The 12824-nt window shown below is 39.9% G+C and overlaps 1 protein-coding gene across 3 annotated transcripts in view; it reads right to left on the minus strand.

Annotated features, from left to right (window-relative positions):
* Positions 1 to 12824, minus strand: part of LOC124121153 (protein mono-ADP-ribosyltransferase PARP14-like) — a 76985-nt gene that overhangs the window by 58788 nt on the left and 5373 nt on the right. For all 3 annotated transcript variants that reach the window (XM_048388639.1, XM_048388640.1, XM_048388638.1), the window contains exons 2-4: positions 5527 to 6406; positions 3232 to 3396; positions 1937 to 2104 (exon numbers count right to left, since the gene is read on the minus strand). In XM_048388639.1, the coding sequence (XP_048244596.1) occupies positions 1937 to 2104; positions 3232 to 3396; positions 5527 to 6406 (1213 nt within the window). The remainder of the gene's footprint in view (positions 1 to 1936; positions 2105 to 3231; positions 3397 to 5526; positions 6407 to 12824) is intronic.

Consider the following 12824-nt stretch of genomic DNA (forward strand, 5'->3'; position numbering starts at 1 on the left):
ACATGTGAAATAAGCTCTTAAATAATCTAATTTGACCTCTTTTTCTGTTCACTCCCTACCAAAGCCACAATCCAGAATACAGGGGTAGCTTATTGTAGCATCCAATATACTGACAAAGGTTTCCAAAAGAGTTGCAGCAAATCTGTATACATAATTTGTTTGTTTGTTGTTTAACGCCGCACTCAGCAATATTCCAGCTATATGACGGCGGTCTGTAAATAATGGAGTCTGGACCAGACAATCCAGTGATTAATATCATGAGCATCGATCCATGCAATTGGGATACGAAGACATGCAACAACCAAGTCAGCGTGCCTGACCACCCGATCCCGTTAGTTGCCTCTTACGACAAGCATAGTTGCTTTTTACGGCAAGCATGGGTTGCTGAAGATCTATTCTACCCCGGATCTTCACAGGTCCTGTATACATAAAGTTAGGAAATATTGAACAGTTATCATTCTACATTCTAAAACATTGATTATCTGTGATGTCTGCATCAAGGACACTAACGCATGTGTATTTTCTTTTGGTCAAGCCTTCTTCATCTTCAGGATATACAAGTCAAGATTCAAATAATTATACTGAACCAAAAAAGTTACGGATGCCGAATACTTTTTTGTAGTGAAAACTAAGAACAATTAAAAAACAAATATTCATGATCCATGACTTTTTTTGTTCAGTATATTTATATCAACTGGCATGAAACAAGACAACATAGGTTTATTAATCTATCATTTTCCCGCCCCGCTGAAACCAAGGCCTACCGTATTTTCTTGAGTATAGTGCGCACCCATGTATAATGCGCACCCCCCTCTAGCGGGTTCAATATTTTGGGAAAAAAGAAATTTGAATATTATGCGCAGAAAATTTTTACACCGTACCCTTTGAGCGAAGTCCGGCAAACGAACGGGTGCTGAGAAACTTCATCAGTACAAATTCGAAATTTGAGATAAAAAATCACCAGACATGTTTATTTACCTTTTAAATAGTATTTATTGTTCTGCTAGGCATTGTTTTATATTTAGGGATTAAGATTACCTTGCGTATTTTCTCGTAAACTAAGCTGGAAACAGCAATCAGCTGTACACACGTTTTCTTGGAATCGACCGGTGATTCGGTTAAGACACACCCAATGATATAACTTTATAAGATTTTTAATGCAAGGATCGGCGACAATTGTATCTGAAACTATTTTATTTATCAGGAATAATATATTCCATTATTTTCTTAATTATATGCAACCTTTACTAAACATATTTAAAATAATAATAACCCTAAGCGAAGTAGCTGATCGCTATTCCCGGGTATTATTTTTTACATGGAACATGTCTGACCAGTCACCGTCAAGGCTCACGCGCACGTGATCACGTGATCACGTGATCGCGTGATCGCGTGAATTTCATGTTGACATAGAATCGTCAAACAAAAACAAATATGACTTTTAACGAGTCAAAGTATGTCATTTATGATATATGTATCGATTCTCTGTCAACTAAAGTTTGTTTCAAGGCGTCAATAGCGGTATTCTGACCGTGGTTGCTGTTAATAACGGTGAGTTGTGCGATCTTCCGATCGCTTCACACACGATTTCGCCGAAATTAATAAAAACAATATTATAAGGAATTTTGAATAAAATCAATGAAATAAGTTACAAACATAAGTCCAGATATACAAAGAACACTTTTTATAGCCAGACAGTGTAATTACATGATTATTTTGCGTACTTCAGTATGGATTTGTTGACATGGTATTCCCGGTGTTTCATGCTCACGGTAATGTCTTTCCATGGGGGAAAAAAACATCCAAACTCATAATTCATGTATAATGCGCACCCCCTTCCACACAGCTGTGTTTTTTGGAAAAAAAGTGCGCACTATACTCAAGAAAATACGGTACATGGGGTACATGCCAGTCCCTTGTGGTATCTATACCCTACCATCTGGACGTGCAAACTCCACCACGGCTGTTCCATCTTCTCTGTTCATCACATTGACAACAGGCCCCCCTCCCGATCTGCGCCGGTTCTCGAAGTACAGACTGATGCTGTCATTGCTGAGGGAGGCAGGTAGTCCTTTCACTTCAATTTTGTAACATGGAGTGATTTCTGGAAATATACAAAGGCACTTGTGTAGCACAATATGTTTTAGAATAGCCTCACGACCTTACAAATATCTTTATCAAACCTCCACGTCAGAATGATGAGATCAGATTGGTCCACATGATCATGATAAAATACGGTGTAAACCGCCTTGTAGGGTAATAAATTTCTCAGCGGGGGAATAAATCTCTTATACCCCACCACGAGCACTACAGGCTGCATGTGTATTTCTGAGAGACAGAATAAATCCTTTAAACCCGCTTCCAAGCAAAAAGCTGCACTCTTTTTCCGAGCCAATGGATGTCACGTGACATAGCACAAACTAACTTAAGCTCAATCAAGTAGATGTTTTTTTATAAATTGGGAATTTAATTGAATTATTTTACAATGTCATATTTAAACATGTCGGTAAGATAAATTTGTTGTAGCAGGATCACGAGGGATCATACTGAGGTCACTCACAAGACTAGTGATCATGTATCTTAAATCTTCAAATTCTAATCATAAATTCTCAAGTTATAGCATTTCCGGTTTTCTTTTTACCAAAACATTCCAAGGGTCATATAGGTGGTTCATAAGGTAGGAAGTCTTCAACATTTCTCATAAAAAAACAACAAAAAAAAAACAAAACAATTGTGGCAATCATGGTAACTGGAGGCCATATTTGATCAAACACACCAAGCAGCCTCCATAGTGTGATTCTAATGGAATTCACAATGCGGAACAGTATAGAATGAGTCTTAGTTAGTTATAATAATTGATTAGAGATCATATAATGAAGGATGAAGTTTAGCCTCTATAATTATGACACTACAATAACTAACTGGAACTTTATGTCTCATCAGACATGTCAGTAGAGAAATATCAGATAAACCTAGCATGCCAATAGGACCAGCACTACATACTTGGTGCGCTATTCTCAGTCATATTGAATCCCGATTAGAAATTGGCACTAGTCCTATAGTCCTTGCCAAACTGCCCAATAGTAAAGGTATCCTAAGGACTAGTATAAATTGGCCATTTTTAAAGGTTTTGCTATATGTTATCATTATAAGGACTAGTGGACTGAAACTGTTAGTTTCTGTTGAATACAGAATGCAAACCTTCAATAATCTACCCTGGAAGATATCTACCTGTTGTGTCAGCACCTTCAGTTGACCAATCCCGATCGGGGTTCCTTGCTTTATCGCCTGTTTCCGCAGGGTCCGTGACCACGCCCTCATCTGTCCCAGTCCTGTCAGGTTCGGCTGCTGACACTGCATCTTTGATGGCAATCTTCTTTTCCATGTCATACTGATCTGAAATACAGTGAATAGAGATACCTCACACATCTATCATTTAGCAAACAACCCTGAAATAACCTTGTGCAATATGATTATCACAAATGTGGTTTCTATGTTGCAATGTTATATTTTCTGTGAACATAATATAAAAGTCTTTTGAAAGAATCAGTATGTTTTAAAGACTCAAATTAAGGGATGGATATTTTTGCAAATTGAAAAATGATTTTCAATTTTAATCAGTCCATATCACACACAAATGTTCAGCAACCAGAAACCGATATGTAAGTCACCTATATGAACATTCATTGTGAATCTCTTGAACTATACAGACAGCCACCGACATTTTGGTGGACAAACTGCAAACAACAAGTGAGCTACCTACCCTGCTCCAGTTACAGCTCTACTACCTACCCTGCTCCAGTTACAGCTCTACTACCTACCCTGCTCCAGTTACAGCTCTACTACCTACCCTGCTCCAGCTCTACTACCTACCCTGCTCCAGTTCCAGCTCTACTACCTACCCTGCTCCAGCCCTACTACCTACCCTGCTCCAGTTCCAGCTCTACTACCTACTAGGGCTGGGACGAGTCCAAATTTACTACCCGGGTACCCACCCCACTATTACCCGACCCTACCCGGGTACCCGCTGTAGGTCTCAAGAGATAGGTACAATATGTCCAACTGGGAAACGTTTGACCGTACTCCTTTCAAAAAGTATTTAGATACAGGTAAAAAATGATCTGGTCATGCATACACTGAAGTAGACTGAAGTTTTATATTTTTGCAAACATATAAAGTCAGAAGGAATGTGTGCATCATCAGAAAGAAATGTGAACATTTGTCTCTTATAGTGTAACCATAGAGTTCTAGATAAATTTTCCCATTTAACAACTTAATCACTTGATGATCCACAGGTCCAGGTAGTCCTGTGGGTACCTGGGTCCTATTCAAGACCCACCTGACCCGAGTACCTGAGTTTCCAGTTCCAGCCCTACTACAAACCCTGCTCCAGCCCTACTACCTACCCTGCTCCAGTTCCAGCCCTACTACCTACCCTGATCCAGTTCCAGACCTACTACCTACCCTGCTCCAGCCCTACTATCTACCCTGCTCCAGTTCCAGCCCTACAACCTACCCTGATCCAGTTCCAGACCTACTACCTACCCTGCTCCAGTCCTACTACCTACCCTGCTCCATCCCTACTACCTACCCTGCTCCAGTTCCAGCCCTACTACCTACCCTGATCCAGTTCCAGACCTACTACCTACCCTGCTCCAGCCCAACTACCTACCCTGCTCAAGTTCCATCCCTACTACCTACCCTGCTCCAGCCCAACTACCTACCCTGCTCCAGTTCCAGCCCTACTACCTACCCTGCTCCATCCCTACTACCTACCCTGCTCCAGCCCAACTACCTACCCTGCTCCAGTTCCAGCCCTACTACCTACCCTGCTCCAGTCCTACTACCTACCCTGCTCAAGTTCCAGCCATACTACCTACCCTGCTCCATCCCTACTACCTATCCTGCTCCAGTTCCAGCCCTACTACCTACCCTGATCCAGTTCCAGACCTACTACCTACCCTGCTCCAGCCCAACTACCTACCCTGCTCCAGTTCCAGCCCTACTACCTACCCTGCTCCAGTTTCAGCCCTACTACCTACCCTGCTCAAGTTCCAGCCCTACTACCTACCCTGCTCCAGTTCCAGCCCTACTACCTACCCTGCTCCAGTTCCAGCCCTACTACCTACCCTGCTCCAGTTTCAGCCCTACTACCTACCCTGCTCCAGTTCCAGCCCTACTACCTATCCTGCTCCAGTTCCAGCCATACTACCTACCCTGCTCCAGTTCCAGCCATACTACCTATCCTGCTCCAGTTCCAGCCCTACTACTGTGCAGAGTTGCGTCCCTTGGGCACGCCAGAAACCTATGATTGGGGGTTCAAATCCCGGTTCACCCCGATTTTGTTTCAAGGTTTGTCAGCACCATACCCGTGCTTGTGGGTTTCACCGATGTGCTAAATGTCTGAGGCCTGCATCACTTCGGGCTTTCCTCCCACATTAAGCTGACATGCCGCGATATAACTGAAATACTGTTAAAAGCGGCGTAAAACCCAACTCACTCACTCACTGCAGACCTACTACCTACCCTGCTCCAGTTTCAGCATGATTCCCTGATGTCCATTATAAGGAGGGGGTGGTTCTGGTGGGTACTGAGGAAATCCAGGATAAGCAGGATAGGAGTGTCCATCTTGCTGTCCTGGGTAAACCGGCGGTTGTACGGAGTATGAGCCAGTGGAGTGCGGCCCTGGTGAAATATCTCTTCCAGCTGGAGAATCTGCTTGGGAAGTTTCAGTGGAGGTTGGGTCATTCTGTGTCCTCTGATCATTTCTGGGTGGTGCAGGTTGTTGGCCTGTCTGTCCAGGGGTCTCATCACCGTGCTGGGAGAGGTTCGGATGCTGCTGCTGCTGGCTGCCATCAGGATGGGGGTACTGATGCTGACCATAAGGGGCAGGACATTGGAAGATAGCACCAGTTTGTGGATTAACATACCCACCATATCTGTAATCATAATAGCCAAACCTAGGATCATAATAAGGTGTTTGGGGGTATGAAATCTGCCCTCCTTGTTGTGGGTTGGGATATGATCCCTGCGGATGTGGATAGTAAGGCTGTCCTTGACCAGGCCACTGTCCTTGCTGACCTGGATAAGGATATGAGGGCACCTGTTGACCCGTCTGTCCATGTCCTTGTACACTGGGGTGTTGTCCACTGTCCTGAGGCTGTCCTGGACCAGGCCCTTGACCCGGCTGACCTGAGTAAGGATGACCTGTAAAGCCTTGCTGATATGGCCTCTGAGGCCCTGTCTGTGTCCGTGGTGGCAGTTGAGTATTAGTGGAAGCAGGATCAGCTTTGATGTCATCCACTCCTGATATATGCCCATCTGAGGGCAGGTCTGCTCCATCAGTGGCATCCTTCAGATGTTCAGCCATCCCAGCTGCAGGATCAGGTGGCTTTCTGGTATCCATCTGAAGAGCAAGCACACAAAAAGGTCAAAAGGGAGTCAAAGGAAGAACAGTTTGTTTTTGCTGCAGTCAGTAAGTAATCATGCGTTCAGTATTGAGCGGTTCAATGGTTAAAGCATTCACTCGTCATGCCGAAGACCCTGGTTCGATTCCCCACATGGGTACAATTTGTGAGGCCCATTTCTGGTGTCCCCCGCTGTGATATTGCTGGAATATTGCTGAAAGCGGCATAAAACAATACTCACTCACTCACTCACTCAGAATTCAGCACAGTCAGCCTTCATCTATTCATTTTCTGATGCTTGGAACTGAGAGAATTGATCAATTTCTGGTTAAAACAATCCTACTCTGCAATTGAGTTCTTTGGCAATGACATATTTTGGTCCAAAATAATTTCAAAAAAATGTTTGGCAGCCCATGCTACATAAAACATCTTTCCTGTTTGGAGTTCAGGGTATTCTGGAACAGCTATACCAACCCTGCATAGTATGGAAATTTCCTTGTGTGTATGTATGTTGTTTAATGCTGCACTCAACAATAATCAGCTATATGGCAAGGTCTGTGAATAATAGAGTCTGGACCATACAATCAAGTGATTTACATCATGAGCATCGATCCATGCAATTGGGATACAATGACATGCTTCAACCAAGTCAGCGAGCCTGACCACCTGATCCCGTTAGTCGCCACTTATGACAAACATAGTTGCCTTTTACAGCAAGCATGGGTTGCTGAAGACCTATTCTACCCCGGATCTTCACGGGTGTGAGAGAAGTGATCAGTTTCTGATAAAAACAATCCTATTCTGCAAAATATGTCATTCTTTGGCAATGACATATTTTGGTCCAAAATATTTTCAAAAAAATGTTTGGCCTTGTTGGCAGCCCATGCTACACAAAACATCTTCCCTGTCCATATAAAAAGTTTCAAAATAAAAGTCAACAAAGTTTTCTCAGAAAATGGTTTAAGTGGTGATTACAATACCATAATACAAATACTATGAGTGAGTGAGTGGGTGGGTGTGTGAGGAAAGCCTGAAGTGTTGCAGGTTTCACACATTCACCACTTTGGTGAAACTCATGAGCCCAGGTATGGTGCTGCAATCATAGAAGCATAATACATAATCAGGGCAGACTGGGATACGAACCCACAATCATAGGTTGCTGCTGTGCCCATCTGGGTACTTGAGTCCTTGAAAATCGAACCAATATCGGGAAATATGTTGGAAGAATGCTGAATACCTCAAACACTATCAGGACATTCTTGATCACAAGGAGAAGACGGCAGTCCCTTAAAGTGATGACACTATTTGCAATTAGGATTAATACTTTGAGATATTGACCCAAACTGTTCTGAATCCTGAATGCAGTGAGATCGAGGGGTAGAGAACAAACTTATCTTAAAAATTGATGAAACTGATTGTTCGCAATAACAGGTCACTAGACAAGGAGTTTGATAATCCTGATACTGAAACCATTTCCAAAATGTTGTAATCAATATTGTTGTATGTCAGTGTAATGTATTGTTAACAATGTTGCAACTGTTTCACATTGTCTCTATTAAGACTCATTTGAAGTTCATAGCAAAGTGTTTTCGCAATGGTTAGTTGTCAGGAATGTAGTACTATATATTGTAAGCAGTGATGTGGAAGGTACTATATTCAGATGGTTTTGGAGTCAAGGGTTGTCCGGAATCTTCTTGAACAGCTATACCAACCCTGTATAGTATGGAAATTTCTTTCTTTGTTTGTTTGTTTGTTTGTTATTTAATGCTGCACTCAACAATATTCCAGCTATATGGCAGCAGTCTGTAAATAATCGAGTCTGGACCAGACAATCCAGTGATTGACATCATGAGCATCCACGCATCAACCAAGTCAGGGAGCCCAGAGCTCCAGATAAGCTGCGTATCTCCGTAAAATACGCATCAGAAATGCAGAAATATGCAGTGAAATAAAATTCAAGCGTATCAAATACGCAACGAACATTACAGATACGCTACAAAAAATGAAACTAGTGCGTATCATCAAAATATTGTGAAGTAACCCTGCATATTCGATTAGCAAATGAGCAACTTATTTTGAAATTATATACGGACATTCCGTCAACCTTGCCAAACTCCACGATGACAGTTACATCATGATCATTTGCCATCACACTTTCTTGTGGAAGTATGCGTTATTTTTTAGTCCTATAAAGTTCTCGAACCCACACGACAACAGTTTGAAGGGACTAGATGAATAGTGTTTTTAAATATTTAACTTAAATACCCACATGTGTAAAAACTAGTGGGTAACAGAAATTTGAATACCCAGATAGAATTTCTGATACCCAATGATTTTAAAATGCATGGGTAAAATACCCACAACACCAAAAGCTTATCCGGAGCTCTGGGGAGCCTGACCACCCGATCCCTGTAGTCGTCACTTATGACAAGCATAGTCGCTTTTTACAGCAACCATGGGTTGCTGAAGAACTATTCTGCCCTAGATCTTCACAGGTCATTTCTAGACTCTACCTAGACTACATAAGTGGGGAAAGTACATGTCTCTAACATCTCACATTACATCAAGACCAGCAGATCATTGTTATCACCCTGGATATCCAGCCTAGGCCTATTTTGGAAACTTGACCACTGTTACTGCTAGGTGAATATAATCACTTACTATTTCGCTATTAACACAGCTTTTGTATTTTATACTGCAATTAAATTTTGTACTGCCATCAAACTTACTTTGCAGTAATTTGTATTGATTTGTAAACCCAGTTTATTAAATAGTACAATTGTTACTTGTAAACAATTTTTTTTTTGTCGGTTCACAATGAATTCTTTTAAGTGTAGATTTCTGGGTTAATATATTGTTTAAATTTGGAAGTTGACACGTAACAATACTGCCATGTGTGATTTTACTGCACATGATTATCTTGAAATGGCAATAATAATGACATATGATTCATCCTCTGCACTACCGGTGATTCAGAAAACAATGCCTCACATCGATATTTCAGTGACTGTTTTAGTTCGAAGACCTAAAGATAATAATCTGCAACAATTATTGTATCGTACCACACCTAAACTCTCTGTCATTCTTGTTGCTTGTTGGTTTTCAAAAACAGAAATACATAGCTAGTTTAGAAATAAATATTTGCCATCAATGAGTAGTTTTTTTTCAGATCTGAAGTGAGGCAGGTATTAGACATTTACCAGTTTAGTGAAAACCCAGGAACATGGGCTGACACACTTAGAAACATAATAGGGGCAGACCTAGATTCGAACCCACGATGATAGCTTTCTGGCATGCCCTAGGGATGCAACAATGCACAGCAAATCACAGTGCCCTAGACGACTTGGCCACCCTTGCTTCACTGATCTGTATGAGGGCATGCAATGATAAAGTCTGTTCTTATCAATGAAATATTGCACCCTTCCTTGCTCAGTATGCAATCAAAATGTCAAACAAAACAAATTCTAACCTGATTTTAATATCATCTAATCAAACGTAGAATCCTCCATGAAAATGTAATATATGCAATAATCATACATGTATGCTGTATTTATCATTTAGCCATCTTATCCACAATTGCTTATGTCAACAACTAATTTCACATTTTCACAATGTTTCTAAATACTCATGAAGGTGCAAGAAAGGTTTTGCATTTGTCTTATGTGAGTGAGTGAGTTGGGTTTAACGCCGCTTTTAACAGTATTCCAGTTATATCACGGCGTGTCAGCTTAATGTGGGAGGAAAGCCCCAAGTGATGCAGGTCTCAGACGTTTACCACTTCGGTGAAAGCCACGAGCATGGCTATGGTGCTGACAAACCTGGAAACATAATCGGGGTGAACTGGTAGTCGAACCCTCAATCAAAGGTTTCTGGCGTGCCCAAGGGACGCAACTCTGCACAGCGAATCGCGGCGTCTTAGACGACTGGGTCACCTGTGCCCCCTCATTAGTCTTAAACAGAAAACATGGGTTGCCACTAATGTTTAGTTTTCCCACTTGTATTTGAGAATCATGAGAGGAAGAGAAAATGCATGAGACAAGTCAAGTAGTAGGACGAGTTCTATGGATGAACAACTTCTTTATTACAATTAGTGCGACGTTTCGGTTTAGATCCTAACACCTTTATCAAGCAAGTGATGGATAGTGTTAAACAACATAGGTATATATATATATACTTATTAACATCAAAGTTTATACAGTAAATTGATTGATGGACACAGAGAGCTGATTAAGATAATGGGCGATGTTTTTCAATTTATCTTCCCTTCACTAACCCGCTAGGTGCGCTGACCCGGACGGTCCAACTTTAAACTGACGGCGCATGTGGTATGCGCGATATGAGCACTACATGTTACTATGACGCCTATAGACAGTTAACTAGTATAACCTTCACCTTTTTCGGCAACGGTCACGCTTGTGTGTGGACAGCATATCTTTTCGCCTAAACAATGATTTATCTATTGCCATGTCCGGAAATAAATGTTCCTTGATTTAATGATACATCAGGGATGACCACGACTGATTATATTGTATAGTTATCCACTAGATAGGCGTTCGAAGCGATGCGGTGAGATCAGCTGATCGTTCATCCCAGGTCGCTTTGTTGAAGTTTTGCAATCGGTACTGAAAGTGTTGCCCTTCATGTATGAATATGAAAATTAAGTAGATTTTGTATACGTTCCTATATCTATGTTGTAGCATCGTCGAGCAGGCTACATCATATGCATGCATTTCAGTATGTACAACGGTGAGGGGATACGGTAAGCGAAATGTGAAGGTATCATGCAACGTTGCCCGTAGCCTCAATGTTGTGAATATTGACAGCAACACATGTAAGTATTTGTCAGATATATAACAGAGAGCAATGAGGAATGTTCTCAAGAAATTGTAAGAGTATCAGGCACTGTAAAATTATGTCATAAACTAGATATTATGTTACAATGTTCAAAATAAAAGAAATGGAATTCACTGAAATCTGTTTTGATATTTAAAAAAATTGGTGCATGTTGTATACAAGGATTTTTCAATGTTGTGAATATTGACAGCAACACATGTAAGTATTTGTCAGATATATAACAGAGAGCAATGAGGAATATTCTCAAGAAATTGTAAGTGTATCAGGCACTGTAAAATTATGTCATAAACTAGATATTATGTTACAATGTTCAAAATAAAAGAAATGGAAATCACTGAAATCTGTTTTGATATTTTAAAAAAATTGGTGCATGTTGTATACAAGGATTTTTGTATATGAATGGTATCACTTTGTTGCCAATTACTACCATGATTATATTTCAATATGATCAATGAAAAATATATTATTTTGGCCTTACAGGACCCTACATGTTAGTTAAAATACATATTCAAGAGCATTAATTTGTACAAACTACATTTTTTAAAATAAAACAATATATTCATACTAATTGCCAATCTCTAAAATGTTGATTGTATTAACAATGCAGTGTCTGCATTGACAATAATCATATGATTGTGACACAGATAAAGCTGATTCTTAACTTCATTAGGCCTTGCTTTTTATGTTTCCTTGTTCTAAGCTGATGTTTCAAATTCCAACATAAACAAATTATTAATGTTTTTCTTTTTTCTCTTCACACCAAAAGATATCTTCATTGCACAATGACTCTAATTATTTTATTTAATATCTTGGCACACTTGTGCATGTCTACTAGTATTTGATTACACATGCATGACTTTTTAGCTGTCATCTGTTTCTGAACTGAATTTTATGCTAATAAAGATAAGTAACATAAAAAAGGGACTCTGGTATTCTTTCATGTTTGGAGAATCAATCTATTCATTGTGAAAACATTTTTAATTCCTTACATAAGTTACTTTGATCTTGATAAGATCAAAATAGATACAAATTAAATTGAGGAGATTAAATTATGCAGTCTTATTCATTTCAGCCAGTCTGTCTAAAATCCGGTCCTATTTTTCAGGCAATAATAAATGAATGAAAATTTAAGAAAAAATATACCTTACCTGAGTGAATCAGTCAATATGCATATTGACTGAAATGTTGAGTCAAAATACATATTGGGCCTGATTATAGACACTGACTGTAACATATGTAAGTATAATCTGTTATATGCAAAAACAAATAGCCTGAATAAATCCATTTATCTTCATGGAATGACTGTGGGGTTCAATTTGCATTTATTTAACCATCATAAGATTTGATGATAAACTTTCATATTCATATTTACATATAAAATTCATATTTGCTATTTGATAATAATATCAACAAAATATACTTTATACTACAGGTGTCTTGAAGTACTGTTGAATGAAAATCAGGATACTTAGATACAGCAGGATAGTGTGTTGGTTTGTATGGGAAATAATTTGTCAACATTAAAATAAATATAATGTTCCTAAAACAAAAAGATAAAACTAT

The sequence above is a fragment of the Haliotis rufescens genome, unplaced genomic scaffold, assembly GCF_023055435.1.
Source record: "Haliotis rufescens isolate VD_foot unplaced genomic scaffold, xgHalRufe1.0.p SCAF_75, whole genome shotgun sequence".
Lineage (NCBI taxonomy): Eukaryota > Metazoa > Mollusca > Gastropoda > Lepetellida > Haliotidae > Haliotis > Haliotis rufescens.